This window comes from Cryptomeria japonica, chromosome 9 (assembly GCF_030272615.1).
Source record: "Cryptomeria japonica chromosome 9, Sugi_1.0, whole genome shotgun sequence".
In the NCBI taxonomy this organism is placed as follows: domain Eukaryota; kingdom Viridiplantae; phylum Streptophyta; class Pinopsida; order Cupressales; family Cupressaceae; genus Cryptomeria; species Cryptomeria japonica.
The window spans coordinates 342499593-342523570 of NC_081413.1; the positions used below are offsets into that span (position 1 = coordinate 342499593).

The 23978-nt window shown below is 37.6% G+C and overlaps 1 protein-coding gene across 2 annotated transcripts in view; it reads left to right on the forward strand.

The window, feature by feature from the left end:
- Positions 1 to 10746: 10746 nt before the first annotated feature.
- The window catches only part of LOC131029714 (chaperone protein dnaJ 13), a 248737-nt gene continuing 235505 nt past the window's right edge, over positions 10747 to 23978 (forward strand). The window contains exon 1 of one of the 2 annotated variants that reach the window (XM_057960332.2): positions 10747 to 11110. In XM_057960332.2, the coding sequence (XP_057816315.1) occupies positions 10940 to 11110 (171 nt within the window). In that variant the 5' untranslated portion in view covers positions 10747 to 10939. The remainder of the gene's footprint in view (positions 11111 to 23978) is intronic. The other variant, XM_057960331.2, reaches the window with a different exon arrangement.

Consider the following 23978-nt stretch of genomic DNA (forward strand, 5'->3'; position numbering starts at 1 on the left):
TCAACTTTAGCTTTGAATATCTTAAATTTCTCAAACGCTTCTGATTTTTCCTTCAAAAAGACAACCTACATCATCCTGGAATAATCATCAATTACGAGCATATAGTATCTATCACCCTGCACATTTCTAACATTTGTAGGTCCACATAGGTTAGTATGCACAAGATCCAGCAATCCATCAGATGTATACCATTTACTCTTGAAAAAAATTCTTGTTTGCTTACCCAACTAACATTCCTTACATACCAGATTAATAGGTTTAACAATCTTAAGTAGATCTCTAACAACTTGTGTAGAACTGATCTTAATCAATGAATCAAAATTTACATGAAACATTCTTCTATACCAAAACCAACTCTCATCTATCTTAGCAATCAAACAACTTTTCTCATCATCATTCAAATGAAAAATGTTACCTTCAGTCTTAGTCCTAGATGCAATCTCTATACCAGAGGCATTTAAGATCTTGCATTTACCATCCTTGAATTGTAGATCATAACCCTTATTAACCATCTATCCAACACTCAAAAGATTATGTTTCAAACCTTCAACATACAAGACATCATCAATGTTATGTTTACCATCAAAATAAATAGAACCTCTCCCACGGATTACACAGGCTTTGTCATCTCCAAATCTAACTATTCTACCATCATACCTTTCCATGCTTACAAATTTTCTTTTATCACAGGTCATATGATGTGAACAACTGTTGTCAATCACCCATTCACCCTTTTCTTCTACCTTAGCAGCCAAAGCTTTCTCCTCAACATAATAGCTAGTGGAATCAATAGGCACATGTCTATCTTCTTTAATGACAATAAACACAACTTTATCTCCTTCTGATTCATCATATGTAACACCTTCATTTGAAGCATAATAACAATTATTATGGTTCCTAAACTCCTGGTTAGACTTATAAGGCTTATCATACTTCTCATGCTTCTCATATCTATCATTCCTATCATGCTTATCAAACTTATCATGTTTGTCATACATAGCCATTCTCTCCGGACATCTAGAAGAGAAATGTCCTATCTTATTACAAGAAAAACATTTCAAGGGCAACTTTCCATCGTACTTACCGACACCTTTAGGAAATCTCCAAGCAATCAATGCTTCAAGCTTATCAAGCTCTCTTACTTGCTTTGCTATTTCTCTTCTTTCTCTTTCATATCTGGATATCCTGCACTCATTAGGATCATATTTCTTCTTACCGGATATAGATGTTGATCCTCTAAATGCAGTCTCACACTTTCCATGTGATTCTCCAAATTCGCTTAGCTCAAATGCAACAAGTTTTCCAACCAACATGTCTCTTGTTACTGTACTTACACTCTAGATCTCATCAATAGTGACAACCTTATGTTTATAAGCAGGAGGCAAAGATCTCAACACCTTAGCAACAATCTCATCTTCTTCAATCTCATCTTAGCCATGTATGAATGCATGTTCTCATCATCTCCCATCTTCAATGTCTCATAATTTACCTTCAAGCTCTGTAACTTGGCAACTTTCACTTGACTATCACCTTCATACAAGATCTCAAGCTTTTCCTAGATCTCATGTGCGATCTGAAGTCCCATAACATTTGTCAATTCAAAATCAGTCAGGGCACTTAGTAATGCTTCCTTCACTTTGATGTTATATTCTACTTCCTTAACCTCATCAGAAGTGGATAGTCCATTCTGAGGAACAACATAGACATTCAAGTGCACCTCCATCCAGCTCTTCCATACAATATAGTTACTTCCATCAAACCTCAGACTGTCCTTCTTGAAAAGAATACCTTGAGCTATCATCCTGGATCTCCTCAAGCGATTAAGCTTCTACCAGAGGATCTAGCTCTGATACCAGTTGTTAGCAGCAATCAAGAAGGAAGACTGAGAGGGGGGGGGGTGAATCAGTCTTCACTGGATATAGAGAAGTAAACTCCAAAACATAAATTGATAGATTGCAACAATAAACAAATGAGCAAATTAACAACACAACACACAATACCAAGATTTTTGACATGGAAAATCCGATTAAGGGAAAAATCACGGTGGGAACCTACCCACAGTAAGATGATACTCTGCAGTAGTATTTAAAAATATTACAATGGGAAATACACATGCATTCAAACACACTACCTAGAGCTCACTGCTCAAAAGATATATGCCTGGAAGGCTACAACCCTCAGGGAAGTCTCACTGACTTACAATATGAATTGGACTACAATCCAAAATAAATGAACTATAATGATAGCATCTACAAATGCTTGATGACAGTTCCAGTTAAGCAAACATGTCTTCTCTACAACACCAATCTCTCCTCAACACCTCATTGAATGATAAATCTCTTTTTCACACATTCAACTCTCTCTGATAATGCAAACACAATACCGACACTAAAACTAAGTGAATAATTCACCTATATATACAATTCATCAACCTTGATAACAAGGCCGACTAAACCCTAACCCTCAACTCACAAAATTACATTACATGATACAAAGATCATCCACCTGACCAATATAATAATTTACATAACATAACATGGACCTAATTCAAATTCCCAAATGATCACATCCACCGAAAATCACACCAAGATAAACCACAACACGCTCCACCACCAGAAATACCACATAACACGAAAATCAACACCGGTTGATGAAAACAGCCCAAACTTGCACAACGATTAATGCAGATAAAAAAAAAATAGGACATGACTAGGAAACACCAGCAAGCACGTTAGAATCATCACCAACAGTTGCACCAACACCACTTATCAAATCTTCATTGATTAACATTAGAAAGTTCAAGAACACAACCAATCAACAACTGCCATAAAGAAAGATAACTCGTTGGGCATCAAATCATGAACCATCTAAAATGAAGATACACAAGATCATCCCAAACAATATCCCAAAGCCTCAACACAAGATCCGATCACATCGAAATATACCGAAGGAAATATCAGATTCTGCAAAGCAGTGATCAACATAACCAAACTACAAAACCAGATCAAAAGATCTTCCCAAACTCACTAGAATAAATCACAGGAATATGTTGACATCAATGATAACAACATATCCTATCAACAAAAATATACAACCATATCCAACAACTTTTTACATGATTAATCTCTCAAGGGGGCACCATCATCTCATCACTCATCATTTCCTCATCTCAAGATTGGGGCATATCACCACTTTATTCACATCTCATCCATTTGATAATAATCACTTTTGTTCTTTAAAGAATGATACTTTGAATATTGTCTCAAAGAGGGGCAAAATTTAGACACCTAATAAAATTCACTTCACTCACATTACCTGATTCCTTTAATCCATCTAATCATCATATCACCTAGTACTCACATGACACCACTTAATAATTAAATAATTCTCAAGTTATTTAATTAACACCATTCTTCAATTTACTCCTTTTCACTCTTTGATTAAGTAACTTTTAGTTACATAATTAATCCATTAGTTTATTCTTTTTATCTATAGATTAATTAAATAATTAAATCATTTATTTTCTATCATCCACATTAATTAAATAATTTTTAATTATTTATCTATTTTCAATAATTTCTTCTAGTTATTTTCCTCCATAATTAAATTATTTAATTTAATTTATTTAATCATTTTTTTTCTAAATTTATTTCTTCTAAAAATAAATAAAATTAGTATTTTATTTATTTTCATAATGAACATGTATTAAATAATTTTAATTATTTCATTTCTCTAATTAATTACTTATGCTAATGAGAATAATTAAATTCTATTAATATATCCATCTAATCATTTAACTAACACTCACTCTTAGTCTACACATCAATTATTCTTCCATGCATCTAGTTAACTTAATCTTGCAATTAGTTAACTCCTATTGTTAGCCTTCAATTCCTCTTCATTATTTTGATCCATTGATTCTTCTAATTAATCTCAATTGTGTTTGATTAAAAAAGCAGTGAGAACTAGGGCACTGACCCTTTACATAGCATGAAATATCAATAGCACCCTTACAACACTATAACAACACAAAAATGGTTAAAAGCCAAAGTCTTTTAGAACCAAAAACACGAAGAGTTCGAACCAACAAAACAACGGACACCAGCCCCAACCAAAACCAGTAGAAAAAGACCTAAGGGGTCGACTTGCGAACCCTAGTCATATCTACGACCCTATTCCATTCATTAAAGAGGAACTTATATAGTTCTTTGGCCTCCTCCTTATAAACATCATTTTTTGTAGTACGCTCTCTTAGGAGGGAGAGAGTTAGAGCTGAGTTGTGAAGAACTTGCAAACAAACTTTGTTAACACTGATAATTTGGGTATCACGGACATCCATCCTACGTTTCAACTCTTTAACCTCGTCAATAATAGCCTTCACATCGAGGAGCGGCACCAGGCTTTCAATCTGGTTCATGATTGTCTTGACCTCAGTTTTGATACACTGGATTTGCTCCATGGTAGGGATCCCTTGTGGGAATTCAATATCAACAACACTACCCTCCCTGTTCCGCTCTAGATTGTGCCCCATCTCCACTTCCAGGTCCACTCTATCCTCCTTGGTAATTTTGACTATCTTCAGTGCATCCTTAACAGGGATAGTAACCACTTGGGTTCCCATATCCTCCAGGCCCACCATATTCATGACCTCCTCCGGGTCGACCAAGTTGATAGGGTCCATAGGTTCCTCTTCGAGCTTATCATTTCCAGCATCCATAGGGGGCCTAGAAGTGTCCACATCCTTAAGATATTTCCCCTCCTTGTTATCAATATAATCCTCTTCAGCATCATAGACATGTTAGGTTTTCACTTTTTTAGCCGAGGATCCCTTAGACACAAGTTTGTGGGATCTGCTCCTTCCTTCCATGTCTGGAGAGGGGTTTTCCTCCTCTGCATCATACAACAAAGAGTCATCATCAATGACAATTATTTTGCGCTTCACCAGAGATTTCCCTTTATCCTTGGGGGGGTAAGATACTTCTCCTTGCCAGTGGAGGGAGAGGGCACATAATGGGTAATTTTAGTGATAGAAATAGAGGGGGGGGGGGGGGAATTGGGCGATCTCAAGGGCATTTTGCGCAAATTGGAGAAACCTAGGAAAATCTAGGCTAGAAGAGAAGGTCGTGAAAGGATTCGAAGCCGAAGTAGAGGGATGAACCAACAGTAAGTTCCTAGGAGGGCAGAGAGACCTATGGTAATCATAGAGCTTGTAAATAAGGCCTTGGTGAAGTGAAATTGGTGGCTTGTCCCCATTCTTGGGGTTCAGGGCTTCTTTAATAGAAGCTTCCAGAGAATACAATACGAAAAAAGGTAAACAAATAAGGTCATTATTGCGGAAGTGATTGAGAAAAGGGATGTGGTAGTAATAAAATACCTTGAAGGGACCTTCCAGAGTAAAGTATTTCATGATTAACAAGCAGATTTGGTTTCAGGGGTGCTTCAGCTCCTCACGGACAAAACCACCCTACAATTTCACCGACTCCTTATTTATGAAGAAGGGTTTCAGACCTTCATTATTAGATACATGAATGGTCCTCTTCCATTTTCTCCCTTCTAGCGAGAGACCCACCGCTTGAGCAATAAAATCCTTCGAAACCTGAAAAGAGACACCCCCAATCATGACCCTTCTGCCAGACCAAGAGGTCGCAAACTAGACTGAGAGCTGCTCATCGTGGCCAGTAAGGCGCTCCATGAAATCCACAATCTCATCTTCCACATAGTAATTCTAGACCAGGGCATCCTTCTTAAAATCATTAGGATTATCAGGTTCGTAGCGCACTCTGTCACCCCCCATGACCAAGTCTGAGAGCTCTTTCTCAGTAGATGACATAAGCAAAACCACATAGAGAATGTTAAGGATGTAGGTTTTAGAGAAAATATAGTAAACAATTTCGTAGGGGTCAGATAAATTAAGCTTGAGGCGATTAACAAGGCACCAAAAAGCAAAATTATTGCCATTAATGACCCTCGAAATAGGGAACTTGTGAGACTCATTAATTGTAACAAAAGACAAGACCTTAAGCACGTAGGAAATTATCAAGTAATCGAAGCTAGTTCGATTAATGATACCAGTGGCATGTGGCATTTGCATACAGCTAACCTTCAGAACAATCCATCGAGGCCAACAACCAGAAATTTCATCACCGTTCCAGATCATCATGAGGAGGTGATCGCAAAATTTGTACCCAAACATGATTTCCACACACACATCCCATTTGGTGGACATGCTGGCAGTACTCAACATATTCCCTCGTTGATTAATCCACCTCATCTAGAAGTTGGCAGTAGTCATCAACATATTCCTCATATTCAAATTCAAAAAATAAATCCTCTTGAGACTCTAGAGCATCAAGAGGGAGTACCAGAAGAGGCTAAACCAGAGCAATATCATAGGAGTGAATTTCAGTAACTTCACCCTTCAGGAGGGAGTTAACATGAGGAGGCAAGGAATTGTGGTTCCTCCAACATCTTAGGCCAGTGTTCAATAATCCAAGGATTGTCAAAGCATCGACAACCCCATTGCCTTTCCTATACACATGCATGATACAAAAGGAGTCAAGCCCAATGATAAGACTAAGAATATCCCTGATGATACTTTCAATAGTCTAGTTAAGTCTATTCCGCCCTTTGACAACATCCACAATGAGCTTAGAGTCCCCTTCAATGTCAAGATTCATTATGCCCATGGAGAGGGACAACCGTATTCCCCAAGCCAAGGCCATAGCTTCCACTTGATTGCTAGAGTGGCCATTCAGGTTCCCAGCATAGGTAGCAACTAGGGTCCCACTATGAGTTCTGATAACACCGCCCCCAGCCACAAGGCCCAGACGAGCTGCCCCATCAAAGTTGAGTTTGAAGTAACCAGGAAGAGGGGGGAGCAAATGATATTTTGCCTTAGGATACATTTAGAGCCGTCAAAGTGAGCAAAGGAGTTAGGGAGGTTCCTGCCGCTAGCGATCTCCCAATCTCAATTTGAGGGAGGATTGGGGGGCAATTTACTCCTAGTGACATAAATGTTCTCCAGGATGAGTTTAAGAAAACCAACAAAAATTGAATCCAACGAGTCCACCTTGTCCCTGAAAATTCTATTATTCCTTTCCTTCCAGATACTCCAACAGAGGTGAGGGAGAATTTTCTTCCAAAGTTGACGGACCATAGGGTTGGACGAGGGGCCCCCAAACTCATGCATCAACTGCAACATATTTTCATTCATGGTCCAGGAAATGTTAAGCTTGTGACAAACCATCTCCCAAAGGTTTTTGGCAAAGGAGCAGTGAAGGAAAAGATGAGATATATAAATCAAACCTATCTCTCATCAGTCATCTAGCATTCATACCATATTCAACCATTCAAGATCATATCATATTCATATAAAAGCATTATCAATTCAAAGTATCCATATCAATCTCATATCCAACAAATGCTTTTGTCATGTTGACAAAATAAGTTAGCAACATTTCAACAATTCAAGAAAATATCAAGAACAATGGAGCTATGCAAGGTTTGTGTATAAAGGTATCAAGGTTTTAATTTGTACTCATTTCATATATTTATCACATGTTTCATTGATTGATTTGATCAAATTGTGAATTGGGTTTAATTGAATCCCTGTTTCTTTATTCACAATTTTTCACATCCACACATTATTTAAAAAAAAATGGGAGGAGAAAGAGGAAGCTTATTGTTGTTTTGTCAACTTTAGGAAGGCTTTTGACATAGTTTCTAGACATAAATTATGGTGTAGAATGAAGGATCTTGGTATCTCAGAGAATTTTAGATTGGTTGTTCATAGGCTCTATGAAGAGGTTCAAGTAAAAATCAAAACTCATACAGGTACTTTAGAGAGTTTCAGGAGTGACATTGAGGTTATGTAAGGATCCCCTTTATCTCCTACTCTCTTTTACCTTTATATTGATAAACTTGAGGAGTGGTTGAATATGAAGGGTGGGAATGGTGCTCCTTGGGAGAGTATGTTTTCAAACTTTTCTTGTATGTTAGTGATCTTATTTTGATCAAGGTAGATTTATCCAAGGACCAAAGTTAAATTTGACATACTTGAGCACTTTTACAAAGATGTGGGTATGCAAGTTAATATTAGCAAGAATAAGATCATGATATTCTATAATAGAATTTAAAAGAGTCAATTTGACTTTAATTTTGAAGGGAGTATCCTAGAGGAAGTAATGGAGTATAAATACTTGGGGATTGACTTCAACAAAAAGGTTGATTGGGAAACTTGTAGAAGGAAAAGAACTTTAGGTGGATGGAAATCACTTTTTGTCTTTCAAATAGATGTATAGAGGTAGAGCTATGGTATTGAAAAGCTAAACAAATTCTATTTGGGCTATTAGTAAATTTGGTAGTGCTTATGAGAGTGATATTTGGGCTAGTAGTACTTATGGTGCTAAATGGTCACAAACAAAGAGAAATCAAAAGTGCTTGATCATAGAAAATTTTAAACTAAAAGTGTCAATTCCCTTATGAAATTATTCTATTAGAAATAGGTGCATTTCATATTGAAGCCATTGCTATGGTGCACTTTTCAATATATTTGAAAAAAATTGAATAGATGGAAATATATTGTTGGCCTAATGTTGTATTTAAATATGTCTTAGACAAAAGAAATAAGAGATGGATGAGGCAAATGTAGGTGGATGAATGAGCAACACATTCACTTGTATGTTTGTCCTAATAATGGTAAAGAAATAAAGGCTTTTGTTGTTGAGAAATTTCACAAGGTTATGTGGGCAAAGATAGTTGGGAGAAAAAAGAAGTATTACCTTGAACAATTTAACCCCAACATGGACAATCAACAAAATGCTTATATAGAGGCCAATATCTCTTAGAGGTTAAATATTCTCATTGCTCAATTGAAGATTAACTCACATCATCTTTGATGTGAAATGGAGAGGCTGAAAAGACCAAAAGAGGTTTGAGAAAAGATGGTTTATATCTTGTGCATAATGAGGGTTGTGGAATTTGAAAAACACTTTATAAATCCTATAGTGGCATCAAGGTCAGCTACATAAGAAATTTAATAGTGATTTCTTTCAAGATTCATTCAACCAATTTGGATGGAGAGGATGAAAGAGCTCATAATAAGCTAAATTGTAGAAGGTCAACACTTCACAATGCAAAAATAGTAAGAACTGCTATCCCATAGACCTTCTTTGATGTCATGAATGTTATTATTATTATTATCATTATTATTGAGAGGAATCACAAGTTTAGAACAATAAGAAGAGTCCTCTATTCTATTCCACACTTACCTATTATGCATCAATTGAAACATTCAATAGATGTTAATGCTCTATTTGTTTTCCTTATTATTACGTGCTTAGACATTAACTCCAAGTGTAAAACACTCGTTAAACAAGGCCGCATTGTTGCGAAGTTCTATCAAATTGCAAATCGTGGTAAGATAGTTTTGATATTTGAGAGTAAACATTTTTTTTTTTTGGTTAATATGACAATAATATTGGTTGACTAAGAAATCTAGCGTCTTAATAATAAATCTATAAATTTAATTTATTTTTTAAATAATATTTGTTATAGTTAATTTATTGATTTAAAAATAAAAAAATTAAAGTATTACGTTGATTGAATTTATATATAATGTCATGGTTATGAAATAAATTTATTATATATGTTTTTTAATTTTTAAGTTGAGAATGGGAAGTTATTTTTATTATTTACTTTAATTAACAATTTTAATAACTTTAAACAACAACAACAACAACAACAACGTATATAATATGACAATAATTTTTTTTTTAATAAGTAAATATATAATATGACAATAATTAACAACATATAATATTATTATTACTTACTATAATATTCATATATATTTTTACTTAAAATATGTTTAATGTATAATTAAACTAAAAATGAAAATAATGCTAAAATATAATGTAATAATATATTATATTAATAAAATATAATATAATAATATATTATATTAATAAAATATAATAATACATAATGTCATGATATACTATATACTACATAATATAATATAAATAATGCTAAAATATAATACAACAATATATTATATTTGTAAATATAATAATATATAATATTATAATTAATGATATACTATACACTACATAATATAATATGAGCAATAATAATAATATAATCTTAATATATAATATAATGATTATAAAATATTCCATTAGTGGCTGCACTTTTAATTCATATTTATATTTTTTCAAATCAAAAGTTACAATCTTAAAAATTTATAAAAAATCAGAAGTTACAATTTTCAAAATTTATAAAAAAATTATGTAATTCATAATTAATTTTCAAAATTTATAAAAAAATTATGTAGTTCATAATCAAATTTCAAAATTTATAAAAAAGTTATATAGTTCATAATCAATTTTATAAGTCAATTAGATGAAAATAAAACAAATTTTTAATAATTTTTTGTTAACAAAATTGCATTTAAATTTTATGAATCATATTATGAATGTGAATGGTATATGAGGAATGAAATAGTAGAGCAATTTTATGATATTTTGATATCCAATTCTCTTCATATGTGAGTTGATTGACTTTGCATATTTAAATTTTAGTGAAATAAAAATAATATAAAAAATAATTTTGTTATATAATTGATTCAAAATATAATTTTTAATCACAAATGAAAAACAGCATGATAACTATATGCTTCTATAACGGGAACTAAAAATACAATTACTCATTCATCTAAACACTCGTTAAAAATTACAATTCATTCGTTCTTTTCAACATTTATAGGGTTCTTTTATTTACCATTTGAAAAAAAAACGAGGAAAGAAAAGCTATGAAAGAAAGTAGAGAGAGAGAGTAGTGCAGGTGGAAGAACAGTTGATTATATATGAAAGGCGAGGGGTTTATGAGGGAGATTTTGCAGGTGTTGAGACTGTAGCAGTCGGGGTGTGGAACAGAGAAGATGAGCTACGGAGGAGTACACGAGCGAGAGAAGTTGAGCGAGGATGGAGTGCATGGGAGAGAGCTGTATGCTCGATTACACGTCTCTCCTGATGCTTCCGACGAAGATATCAAGAAAGCATATCGACTTTATGCACAAGTTTATCATCCAGATAAATATCAGTCTCCCCAGGTCTACTATTTAATCTTATCAAACTTTTCTCAAACCTATAATGCAAGCATTTCAAACATTTTTCTCGTAGATATATAACTCGAGCTATCATTGAAAATGGTTTCAATTGTTTTCCAGCTCTTTATATAGCAAGTAATTAGTTAGCATTTGTAGATATGATTTGCACTTCTTGGTCTCGTTTCCAATATAGTTTGAGAGGTGAGGGTTAAGGAACTTGCTTGAATTCAGCTGGGTTACGCTTATTAATTTACTACACCCGTTGAACTTTTTTTCCAATTTTTTGTGCTTTTTAGGTTTTGTTTTGTTTCGGAATGTTCACATGCCCTCTCTGGGATCTTATTATTTTGTGATTTGAGGATATTGTGGGATGGCAGGGAGTAGAATAGGTATGGTAGATACTACTTATTTATACTACACAGACTTTTGTAAGCTAAACATAGAACCTCTTTTTTTAATTGTTAAAATGGTTTTCCATAGCTCGTTGCAAACAATCAAGTCATCATGAACTTAGGCATAACCAAATTTTAATGATGCAAAGCCCTTGCTTTGCTTACAACTTTGCCTCAAACAAATGCACGACACTCATAGAAAATTCAAGGACACACACAATTCTCCTTTTATATTAGATAATTTAAATTTCCGCAAAAATACTTTTTTTTAATCATCTACTAAGTATAACTGATAGAAAATAGAAACATGAACAATAGTAGAGGACAAAGAGGATTGCAATTAAAATTCTGCGATTTACATCATTTCTTTACTTCTTAGAATTTCTTTGACAGCGTATCTTTACAGAGCGTACAATATTTGGTGATTATCACAGATTAATTTTTCCTTCGATGACATTGACATAACAGAATAGACCTCACCAAAATTCCAGAAATTGCTGGAATTCATCAGTAAAGATGATTATTTTAAAAGATTCTTACTCTTCTAAAATGACCAAAACAAACAAATGTTTGTAGAATAGAAGACTTACAACAGCTGGAAAATATAATGGATGCACAACTGCTTCTTGCCAAGACTGCATCAACTGAACAGTCTGCTCCTTTTTAGTTGTCACGCTCCAATAAAGAAATTTACAAGCTTTATTCTTTGTCTTGAACTTTTGGCACGTTTGGTTAGATTTGTTTGAATCTTGTCAATTTTATTGTGTTTAGACTTGCCATTCATTAAATTGAATGTTTACTCAATTCTGAGGTTATTTTAGGACTTGGGTCTGTTCTTTTTCATTTTGTGTTTATTTTCTTATTTGGCAGACTATAAGTTTAGTTCAATGATGGTATGTTGGTGTCTGAACATAATTCAGTGATATGGCTTGATTTATTAAATTATTTATAGTCACTTTACTGTTCTGGTTCAATGTATTTTTTGTATAACAATTCTAGATAGAAATTTTTTAAGCTTTTACAATGCTTGGGAATAACCTGATACAGTAATAGTTTGGTCTTGTGTTGGTCAGTAGAAATAACATTCATGTTTTCTATCAGGGAACACGTTTTAATGAGGGTTGAAGGGATCCTCAGCTTGTGCGACACATGTGGATATATTACTTGGGCATGGAACACATGAAATTACATCCTCTGCATTGAATCCTGGAGCTTGCCTAGTGATTATTAGGGGGATTTGAACTTGAGACATCATTGTGGTAGTGCTTTACCATCACCAGTCAGTTTAGCTTGCTTGGTTATGTTGAATATGTATTTGTGAACAGAGCATTTCCTGAAAAACTTGAGTATTCTGCATGCAAAAGACAAGGGAGATAAAGTGGGCAATTGGCTATATTTTGCTATGTAATGTTCCCAAATTATAAATACCCAAATTTCGCCCTAGATCACAATCTTTAATTGAAACAAAGTAGGGTTAGAGATACCTTTCACTTTGATTGAGATGTAGTAGCCTGCTCTATTTGCAATATTCCCTTACCATTTCGCTTATGAAATTTGGTCAAACAATTAGCATACTTTCCCCTTATGAACTAATTTTTTCAAAGTATGGGCTGATTTATGAATCACAAATATCTCAATTGCATCTTATCAACACTTTACAAATAAGAGTTGAGCAGTACAATAATATGACTTGAACAACTTAGATATTCTTTCACAAAAAACTTCACATATTCATTCAGTAATTTTGACAAACAGTTTTTCATCAACCTTTATCTCAGAATAACACTGAACTATTCACGGTAAGATTCCAGTTTAATACAGCAAGAATGTATATTTTAAACTCAAAATCAATAACTTATTCACTAAAACCAAAACAAGAGTCAATCTTTCCAAAACTTGGTTGTAACTTCTATCCGTTGCTGAAGGAACATCTTCTAGCTGTAGGGTTTTTGTTAGCCGTTGACCTCTTTATTAGCCATTGACACAATACTGCAGCTCACACTCCTTCCATATTCAGAGTTGAATCCAAATGAGGTTGAGACGAGTACCTTCAGCACTTGCACAGAGAACTAATACAGCAGTAAGCTATCTGACAAGAACCTGGCACTATATGATGATGGCGATAGATGCATCTTTACTGTAGATTGTGCTCCTGCGACCACCCAGCAATCCAACACTCTCACTGCGAGCTGGAAGCCCGTGAACATTGTGCTGGAAAGAACACCATATCCGGCCAGTTTTTAATGATTCAAACACACTGCAGATACCAATCAAGGCATGGACCAGGTGTGGCCTTGCGGCCAGCAGTAATGATCATGCCCAGCAGTTTATACTTACACTCAGCATAACAGATTTTGTGCTCAGCACAATATACACGCCCCAACCATTACTTGACACCACTTTGCAGGAACATTGGCCTTGAAAAGTCACAACCAAGTCTTGAATCCAGCCGGCAAATATTTACAGACCTGTGATATGCTCAGTGCTGTAGCTATCCAATAACATTCACGCCCAGCTGTATGTCTGATGTCTATGCCACTCCAGCTTATGCCCAGCAGTTAAATGAAACACAGAGATAAAATAAGTAATTGCCTCATACCTTCAAATAGTCCAATCTGTTCAGTCAATGATAACTTGAATTATCCAATGCCAAATCCAGTATACATAAGCCAAGATATTCAATCACTGCAGTTTGCTTAGATTTCCTAGGCCTGATAGTTTCACAGGTGTAGGAAATGGTGCTGATGAGGGATTTCATCCTCAAAAGCCAATGTTTTTCTAGAATTGAATCCAGAAACACAAATTCCAAGAATTCCCAATTTCCAAGATGCCATTAATGCTCTACAAACTCCCTTTTATAACTTCATTTGGGCATGTTTTCCAATTCACCATGAATGTGGGACAAAAGAATGTTATAATAAAATAACATTAACTCCTTATGTCTCCCATTTAAAGGGGACTTTTAATATTTTCATTTCCAACATTAGTCCCAACATTAATTAAACATTAAAGTTAAATATATAAATTTAACTTTAGGAGTTTTTAATAAAATTGCCCAATTAATTAATGGCTCATTAAATTTGCAAACCTGATGACAAATACCGATCATTGGCATTATAAAACTCATCAAATATTTCCTGCCATTGAGCCACAATTGACTTACTATGAATAGTAAGTATCTGGAAACCCTGTTAGAACACCTCCGATTGGCCTGAAACTGAAATCACCTAGGCCAAATCCCTCACTGATCCCTGTAAAGTCCTAGTTAACCCTCGAGACTAAGGCAAAACGGGCTAACGACACATCATCTGATGTCAGGCTAAAATGGGGACATTGCAGTTTGCCCCCCTTGAAATTGCTTGTCCTCAAGCAATCTCACTGTAACCCCATGGTTACTAGCTCGAATCATGCTGAAACTTAGTATAATCCCAGGTCCCAAATTAATCCAATAGATATGTAACACCAACTACTCCGAGATCTGTCCTGCTAATCACCTGCACCAATGACGCTTCGCGAACCTCCACCAAAGAAGGTAATCCGGAATTGCATAAACTAAATCATCTCCCTAGGATACAACTCAAAGAAGGTATCAAACTGAGAAACCATGGGAGTGAATTCTGGAATGTCAACATAGTGTTTGCAAGGTCCTAAATCAAACGCTGAACGGACCCACCATGCTAATACTGCGCCACTCTGACCATGGTTGATAAACCATCATACGCAAGCTACACTCTCAACCCCTGAATCCCCAAAGGAAAAACATTATCAAAACCAGAACTGGAATTCCTAAGAGAGCAAGAATCATTTCCATGAGTTATGCTCTGCCAAGAAAACTTAGGAATGTCCATATCAACAAAATCATTGTCAATCGCGATCCTGGGCAACTAAAAATACACCTTGCTCATCCTCCAAAAAAAAATCAACGCAAACTCCTCTCCGAAAACCATCCCGAAGAAGAATGAAATGAGTGCAGCGATTCAACCACTCCCATATGAAGGATAACTGTACTATACCTTAAAGATCCCTAACACTGTCAGCATAGATGTCAGTGAGTGCTCCAAATTGCTAGTATGCAGGTCAAAAACTATAAACTGCAACATCAACTCGTTAAGAAACCAAATCCTAGTCAGAATTTCCCTCCAATCCACTTGCAACAGCTGTAATGGCCTCCAAAAAATTCTGAAATAGGGGGTAGCAATAACAATACAACGACACTGTGAGTCCCTGACATAAAGAGTAAGTCCATCACGCTAACGTTGCACCACTCTGGTAACCCCTAAAGTCCAATCAAACCAAAACTCTAACACCTACTCGGGTAGGCAACAAGCTGAACACTCTTTACTCAATTCACCTTTCCGTGCCATCAATGACATAGTCAAATTCTGTGTATACGGGCAAAAGGTAAATTTATGGACACACCTCAACATGCAGTCAAGGTGAAACACTCCTGCTTGCACGAATGAAATATCAGAGTGACCATGTGTAATCCCCTTCGTGCTGGCAACAACAGAGGATGGCTCACAATTCAATGCGGAAAGATCAACTCCATCGACATTATCAACATGAGTACCATTTAAACCTTTAAAGATGCGAAAGACAAGTGGGCTACTGGTCTCGTTGATGGCACTATCCAGGATGATAGGTATATAGTGGAAAATGATTTGATCATTTACAAGGAGAGGATTTATTTAGTGCCAGGATCTGCTATGAAGCAAAAGATTTTGAGAGCCTTCCATGACTCACCATTAGCAGGACATCCAAGGTATTTCAAAACCTACAGGCAGGTGAGAGAGCGCTTTACTTGGAAAGGGCTCAAGTCAAAAGTATTACAATATGTGAGGGAGTGCCCAGTGTGTCAACAAAATAAGCATGAGCACTCTTTCCCTGGTGGTTTATTGCAGCCGCAGCCCCTACCCATTCTTGAGAGGAAGTGGGACAGTGTGTCGATGAATTTCATTACGGGCCTACCTAAGGTCCAAGGCAGGGATTGCATAAATGTTGTGGTGGATAGGTTGACGAAGTTTGCTCATTTCTTTGCTATTTCATCCACCTATACAGTAGTGTAGACGGCGGAATTGTTTTTCAGAGAGGTATCCAAGTTGCACGAATTGCCACAGAGCATTGTGAGTGATAGGGACAATAGGTTCATGAGTAATTTTTGGTAGGAGCTCTTCAGATTGTGTGGGACAGAGCTTTCTCCGAGCACCAGTTATCACCCGCAGACGGATGGTCAGTCTGAGATTGTGAATAAGTGGGTGGAAGGATACCTCCACAATTATATCTCAAGGCAGCAGAAGGCGTGGGTGAAGTGGTTGTATTTAGGGGAGTATTGTTATAACACCACTTATCATATGTCCATTCAGATGTCACCCTTTGTGGCCCTTTATGGTTATGAGGTTGCGAGCTTCTTGGATTTGCTTTATGGAGACAACCGAGTACCTAAGGCTAAGGATCTCTTACAAGAGAGGTAGGATATCATGAGATCGCTGAAGGAAAACATACAGAAGGCTCAAAATCAACAGAAACAATATGCAGATCAGCATAGAGTAGAGAGATCTTTTGAGGTGGGTGACATAGTTTATCTCATGCTGCAGCCCTACCGACAGTCCACTCTCAAAAGGAGTGCTGCAGAGAAGTTGAAGCCACGTTATTACGACCCATTCAAAATTATCAAGAGGGTTGGAGAGGTGGCTTATGAGCTTGAGTTGCTGGCCAATAGTAAGGTACACAATGTTTTTCATGTGTCACGCCTCAAAAAGGTGTTGGGTCATAATGTAGTACCTTTAGCAGAGTTACCTCCTCTTGATGATGAGGGGAAACTTATTTTGGTTCCTGAGGCCATTTTGGAGCTAGGGAGTGCACCTTGCGGAAACGGGTCATCAAGGAGTATTTGGTGAAGTGGAGGAACTTGTCGGTAGAGGATGCTCCTTGGGAGGGTGAGCAAATCTTACAGCATCCAGAGTTGAGATTGCTTGAGGAAAAGCAATTTCAAGGGGGGGTGGATTGTAATGCCCCCTTTTCAACAATTATTTGGCGATTTGTTGTTAGCCCTTTTTGCCATGGTCCTGAGGGCTAACTAGGAATTTGCAGGGATCTGTGATGGATTTGGCCTAGGCAAATTCAGTTTCAAGCCAAATGGAGTTGATTTGTCAGAGTTTCCAGGAACTTACTATTTATAGTAAGTCAGCTCGGGCATAGTGTCAGGAAAATTTTGGTGTGATTTTGGTCAACATCATTTTGGTGCATTTATTCATTCGCCTGGATTGCATTTTTTATAAATGAATTAATTATTCAGGCAAAAATCAATAGTTTCTAAAGTTAAATTTAATTATTTAACTTAAGGGGCTATTTCATGCTGAAGCTAATGTTTAAAAAGTAAATATTAAAAGTACCCCTTCTTTGTGGAGACATAAGGGGATAATGTTATTTTTTTCTATTTCTCTTTTATCCCACATTGATAGTGCTTTGGGATGTGTGCCAAAAGGAAGTGATAAATAGAAGCATTTAATGCTGGAAACTCATCTTGGGAATTGTGACTTTGGAAATTGTGAAGCTAATTTTCTGGAGAAATTTGGAAATCTTCTTGGCATTTAGGGACGAAATCCCTCAGATGTAACATTTCTCTTGCCTCTGGAAGATCAGGTTTGGGAAATCCCTCAAAGACAAATTTGGTATGGAAGGAAGAATTTGATTTTACAGGTTGGGACTATTTTGGATTAGCAGAGCACTATGAATTGGTAAGAGTTCTTTCTTTGGCGTTGTGATATTGAATAATGGAAGCACCAGTCATAGAGAAAATCCATAGTACCGTGTACGTAGGGCAAACTGCAACTAGTCGTGGTTATTGACTCCTCATACAAAGTAGCACCTGCAATCATATAGAGGAGAACATACAGGACAGTTCGGATTAAGGTTGGAATATATGGTTCAAAGAGGTTTGCAAACTTCAACGCAGCTTGGTTCCTGTTGGTGTCTGTTTTATCATCTACCAAACATTAGGATAGGATACCCGAAGGCATTCTATCCTCTCTTGAAAAATCACTACTGATTCCAAGGTCTACATGTACGAACAAGTGACTTTAGTGGAATAGCTTCTTGGGTAGTGTATGCTGAAATTTCAAGGGGGACTTACGTTGACAAGTATCTTGAACTGCTGAACTTAGATGGATTTGGCAATTTTAGGATCTTTTTTTGGGAATTTTCTGGGGATTTAGACTTTCAAAAGAAAAGGAAAAAGGGACAGGGTTTGAGAAGGCTAATCTAATCCTATGAATTCTGGAGACGGTATCAACTGGGTGCTCTCGAGAAACCAAACCTTGCTTCGCCACACTAGGGACAACTACACAAGGCCGGTGCAATCTTCAATGGGTTGTGCTTATGATAGAGATGTTGGGATGCACAGGGGATGGGCTCAGACTAACTTTGCACGGTAGAATGGAAATCATCCATTTACCAAAAGTATGAGCGGAGATACACCATCAATTGATGCTTATCAAATCCTTCACTCAAATTAACAACAATGAAAGCAAATCTAGATTAATTTTAACTAAGTGTTGAGGCAATTGAAACCATGCAAATCATTCAAATAATAGAGATTACAAAGCCGCGCACATGCAACATATTATCTGGAAATGACCTTAAGCAACAATACATCAAAAACCTTACACTCTCCAAATGAGAGGAGGCAACCTTATATAGTTTTTAAAAATGAATGAATGGCCGAGATCAAACAGCGATCAAGGGCCAAGATTGAAAGTCTTAAATCCTAATTAGGGTTTCCCAAAATGCTATCAGTTCAAACAAATGGAAGAGTGACACGTGGCGCAGCTGCTAATTTCACTGGGGTGGGTGGCCACTTTCTTCTTTCAGAGATTCAACGTATCTGGACACAATGAGCTTGACCTCCTCCATGGTGACACTTGGCAAACCTCCAATCTGGAAGTCGACGAGGTCCACATCATTGGTACATGTGGCATGGATGCCTTCCCATTCAACTGCTTGGGTGAGGAAGTTCTCATCGATGGAAAGGAAGTTTGCAATCTTTGAAAGATCGCCTTTGTCAATCATCCCTGAATCCCGGAAGAAGCTTTCCTGAATCCTGGCTCTCAGGTTCTCTGCTTGTAAATGCTTCTTCCTTAGGCTTTCCTTATTCCAGATCTTTGACGCCACACGGAATACCTTGCCCAGGATCTCTCTAACACTTGCCTCTGTCTCAAAGCACTTGGTGTCGGATTTCTTCAGAACCTCAATCCGAGTGACCAGAGTATAGTACCATGTGCCGAAGTCGTACCCGTCTCTTGTCTGTATGATGCCTGCATCCACTAAGCTTCTCTTCGACATGCCTCAGATAACCTTTAGATGAGGGAGTATTTCATTCTGAATTTCATCCACCTCTTCCCAATTGGAGGCTAGATCCTGGATACGATCAATCAATAAAGAAGTTGCCTCGTGTGCCGATACTAAATTTTCTACCAGTGTGTCAGCACGCACTGAAGCGTCTGAAATCCATTCCTTTTCTTGAGTGTACGAGCCCTTCATATCATCATAGTCCTTCATTGATCCCTGCTGAAGAGGCTGTGGCAGAGTAGCCGAGACTTCACGGTTGAGTGGGTTGGTTAGATGGAGAACATACTTCTTCCACTGTTGGTTCTCTTCTTCAACTTTCTTCCTCTTTTCCTTTTCATGAGCCAGCCTCGTCTTTAGAACGTTGCACGAGTCATCAAAATATTGGATCTCTTGGTCCTAGGTGGGCTTACCCAGCTCTATGGTGGTAACCTTGTAATCATCTGCGGTGACATTGTCCCTAGTCTTCCCTTCTTTGGGCACCGCTATCTGGACTGTCCTGAATCCGACACTGTCTCTCTGAATTAGGGAAAACTTCCTGGCGGATTTGGGTGGTTTAGCTATAGCGGGTTCATTCACCTTCTCCAGGAATGTTGCGGTGACCTCCTCGGTTGAGTGGGCCTCTTTGGGAACCTTGGCCTTTATGCTTGCTCTAAGCCAATCCGGAATGGTTGATTGTTCCACAGTGTTCCAATCAAACTCATCATCTGCCTCTCCTGGGTTTGCTGGTATGCCATCCAAGAAGATTGTAGGTGCTTCGATTTGCTCTCTGTCTGGACTTTGGAAAGCACTCTTACTTCATCATCAATCACACAGATGTTCATCTCTTGCTCCCCAGTTGCACTCTGATCGGGCGCAATGGAAGCAACACTTAGGATGGAGTGACTCTCGCTAGATTCTCTTCTCTCACCTACAACCCTTTTCCCTGTGACCTTTGTGGAGCTTCCAACCAACTCCTTCCTCTTTCGAGACCCAACACTTTCTGGATTTCCAGCATCACCGACGGAGGTACAAGGATTGACGGACAGAGTATCATCTACTCCCATTAATTCATAAGTTAAGGTCACACCTTTGGCCTTCAACTGTTTTGTATTTTCAGACGCCCACCACCTTGAATACTCAACCACCGACCTCATGAGGTCTGCTAGATCTTATTTCTCTCCCTCTGTCCAAACTATTAAGACTAAGGGTTCATTTTTCATCTTCTCAAAGCCCGACTGTTGAAGTTCTAGGCTTTCTTCTACCTGATCGGCAAGTCTGAATACTTCTGTTGCTCTCACCATACCCAACGGGATTCTTGACCAGAATCTCTTCCCGATCTCGAAGCTATCGTCCGCATTAGCCCAGTAGTCTTCTAGATCCAGTCTGTGCTCAAACGTTGTTCCTTCGATCTTCTTTATCCTATGGAATGGATTGAAATCTTTTCTTGCCTTGTATTGATAGAAGGGATACCAGGCCAACTCCTTCTCAGCGGTTGCAGCAGCCTGTGATGATGGACATGTTTCCCGCCCAGTACCAATTGTAAGTGAGGACGTCCCTGCCTTCTTCTGCTTATCCCTTTGAATCACTATATACTCCTCCAATTGTCTCACAACGTCGAGCAACACCACTCGGTTGGTAGGATAAGCTGTAAGCTTGTATGTGGGCCCGAAGAATCCCTGAATTCGGAGGTAAGTGAATTTTGGATATTGGATGTACCAACACCCGAACCGGCCGATGAAGTCCATAGGCTCTTGAGAGAGCCTCTGGTGCAGGCCACCTTGAAGTGTTCGGGTAATGTGCATCAGGAAGGTATCATTCACCCTTTTGAAATGGAATTTCTCCTCCATGTGGAGCTGGGGATATCAATCATATACTAGAAACTTGTTCTCCTTGTTCCCAAGTTCTCCTCTACAAGTGAGACCTCTGTACTTGTAGGTCCTGACCAAAGAATAAAACAAGAAAGAAATAATGAAGAAAGTCCTATTCGTCTCCAGGTTCCTTAGCTGGCTGTCTAGGTTGTCGCTGATCATCTGGGCCCAGTCTATCATTTTTACTCCATTGATTATTTCATTAATGAAATAATACATCCAGGGTTCGAATGGAGCTCCTTGAGGATTTCCTATTATTCTATCAAGCAGGACAATCATGTCCCCAATGTCCTCCTTGAAGTATGCTCGCACTAGGCTCTTTCTCTGGAGTTTGGAGGCGCCCTTCCTCGGCTTGTCTAGCCAGGAATGGTTAACTATGGCATCATATTCCTCTAGGTGGTCATGGTACAGACTGTCAGCTTCGTCCTTTGTCATATACACTGCGTTGTGGTACTTAGGGATCTTGAAGGCCTCTCTGATGGCCTCATCGCTGACATTTGCCAACACTCTTCCATCAGGTGCAACAATGTCCTTACTGATGGGGCTGTAGTGTTTGGCACATTCGACTACTAGTTCGTTGCACTGCATGGTAGGGAGGAAGCCAACAACATGCACGATACCACTCTTCATCATCTTTCGCGCAATGGTGGTAGGCACAAGGTTGTCCAGACCAAACATTCGCTTCTTAAATTCCCTCAGGTTGATGTGTCCGAGGTTGGTGTCGCTGATGTTCTTCCACTTTGAAGTCATTCTCGACTCTGGAGGAGCATCTTTGTCTACCTGGAATTTCATAACGTCTGGGGCCTGCAAGCAAATAATGAAATTTTAAAGTTATAAAATGATTTGCAAAGTTTTGAAAATAACGAGGCTGCGAAATGGCTAAGTGTTGGAAAATTTTCCATTTTTATTCTCATACTTAGCTATAAAAATCGAATTTCCACCTAAAAAGCCTCGGTCTTAAGGCTGGTTGTGGTTATCACCAAGTGTCAAAACTTTCAAAAAAAATTTCATACTTAGCTAAAAAAATGATTTTCTTTGTCCAAAATTTTCGAAAAATCATTTATCAAATTCTGGAAAATATTCAGAAAATTCATAATTTTAATTTCACCTCTGACTTGGATAGAAGTAAGGCAAGAATTTTCTCCAGAATACTCAGAAAATTCAGAAAAGATTAGATAATTCTTCCTCGTGCTAGTTGCCTTTCTCCAAAAATCTGTAAAACTTTTGGCAAAAAATATTATCCAACTTCCAGCAGTATCTAGAATTTTCTCCAGATGATTTTCAAACTGACATACATTACTAAGCTCTCCTTAGTAGCTTTGAACTTCTTGGTGTAATAATGAAGTTGATAATGAAGTATTTGTAGACAAGGTTAAATCTTCAAGTAGAAACCCTTAAAATCATCCAACTCATACTTCTAATTTGAACTTCGTGTTTCCTAGTTTTAAGACAATATCTCAAAAAAACATTCCATTTTGATTTAAGTTTGAAGATATTTATCAATTCTCCAATATTACCTTTCAAAAAACTTTCCATTTTGATTTAATATCTCAATAATCTTTCAATATTCTTTTCCTCCAAAAAAACTTTCCATTTTGGATTTATTTTGAAGATATTTAATAATCCTTAGATATTTTCTTCATTTTGGATTTAATTTTGAAATCTCTATGGATTGTTGTGACATCATGTTGACTTTGTTTGACCTCCCATGTGTAGGCAGACTTTGGAAGTTTATCTTCATCTTCTCCAAGTTTTGGCGGACTTTGCCTACCTCTCTAGGGTAGGGCGGACTTTGGAAGGTCTTCCCATGTGTATGGCGGACTTTGGAAGGTGTTGGTGGCACCCCTTGGTGGCATCACACACATGGCAGAGTTTAGACCAACTATCTCACATGGCCTAGGGTGGAGTTTAGACTTGGTGCTCTTGGGCGGACTTTGGTGGCTTCTCCACCTTGGGCGGACTTTTGAGGTTGCTCCCATCTTAAGACCTTGGACGGACTTCAAGCACCTCTCCTCATGTCTCTCTAACCTTTGGCGGACTTTGGAGGTTGCTCTTGGGCAGACTTTGTAGGCTCTCCCTACCTTGGGCGGACTTTAGAGACCTCTCCTCATGACCCTCCTAGCCTATGGCGGACTTCAGGCTAGGCTCCTCCATCATTGGGCATGCTTGGGCGGACTTTAGGCTATACCCCTATGCACCCTACACATACATGGCGGACTTTGGATTGTTGGTCTTCATGGCCTCCCAACCTTGGCGGACTTTGGAGAGTGCTCCCACATGGCCTCC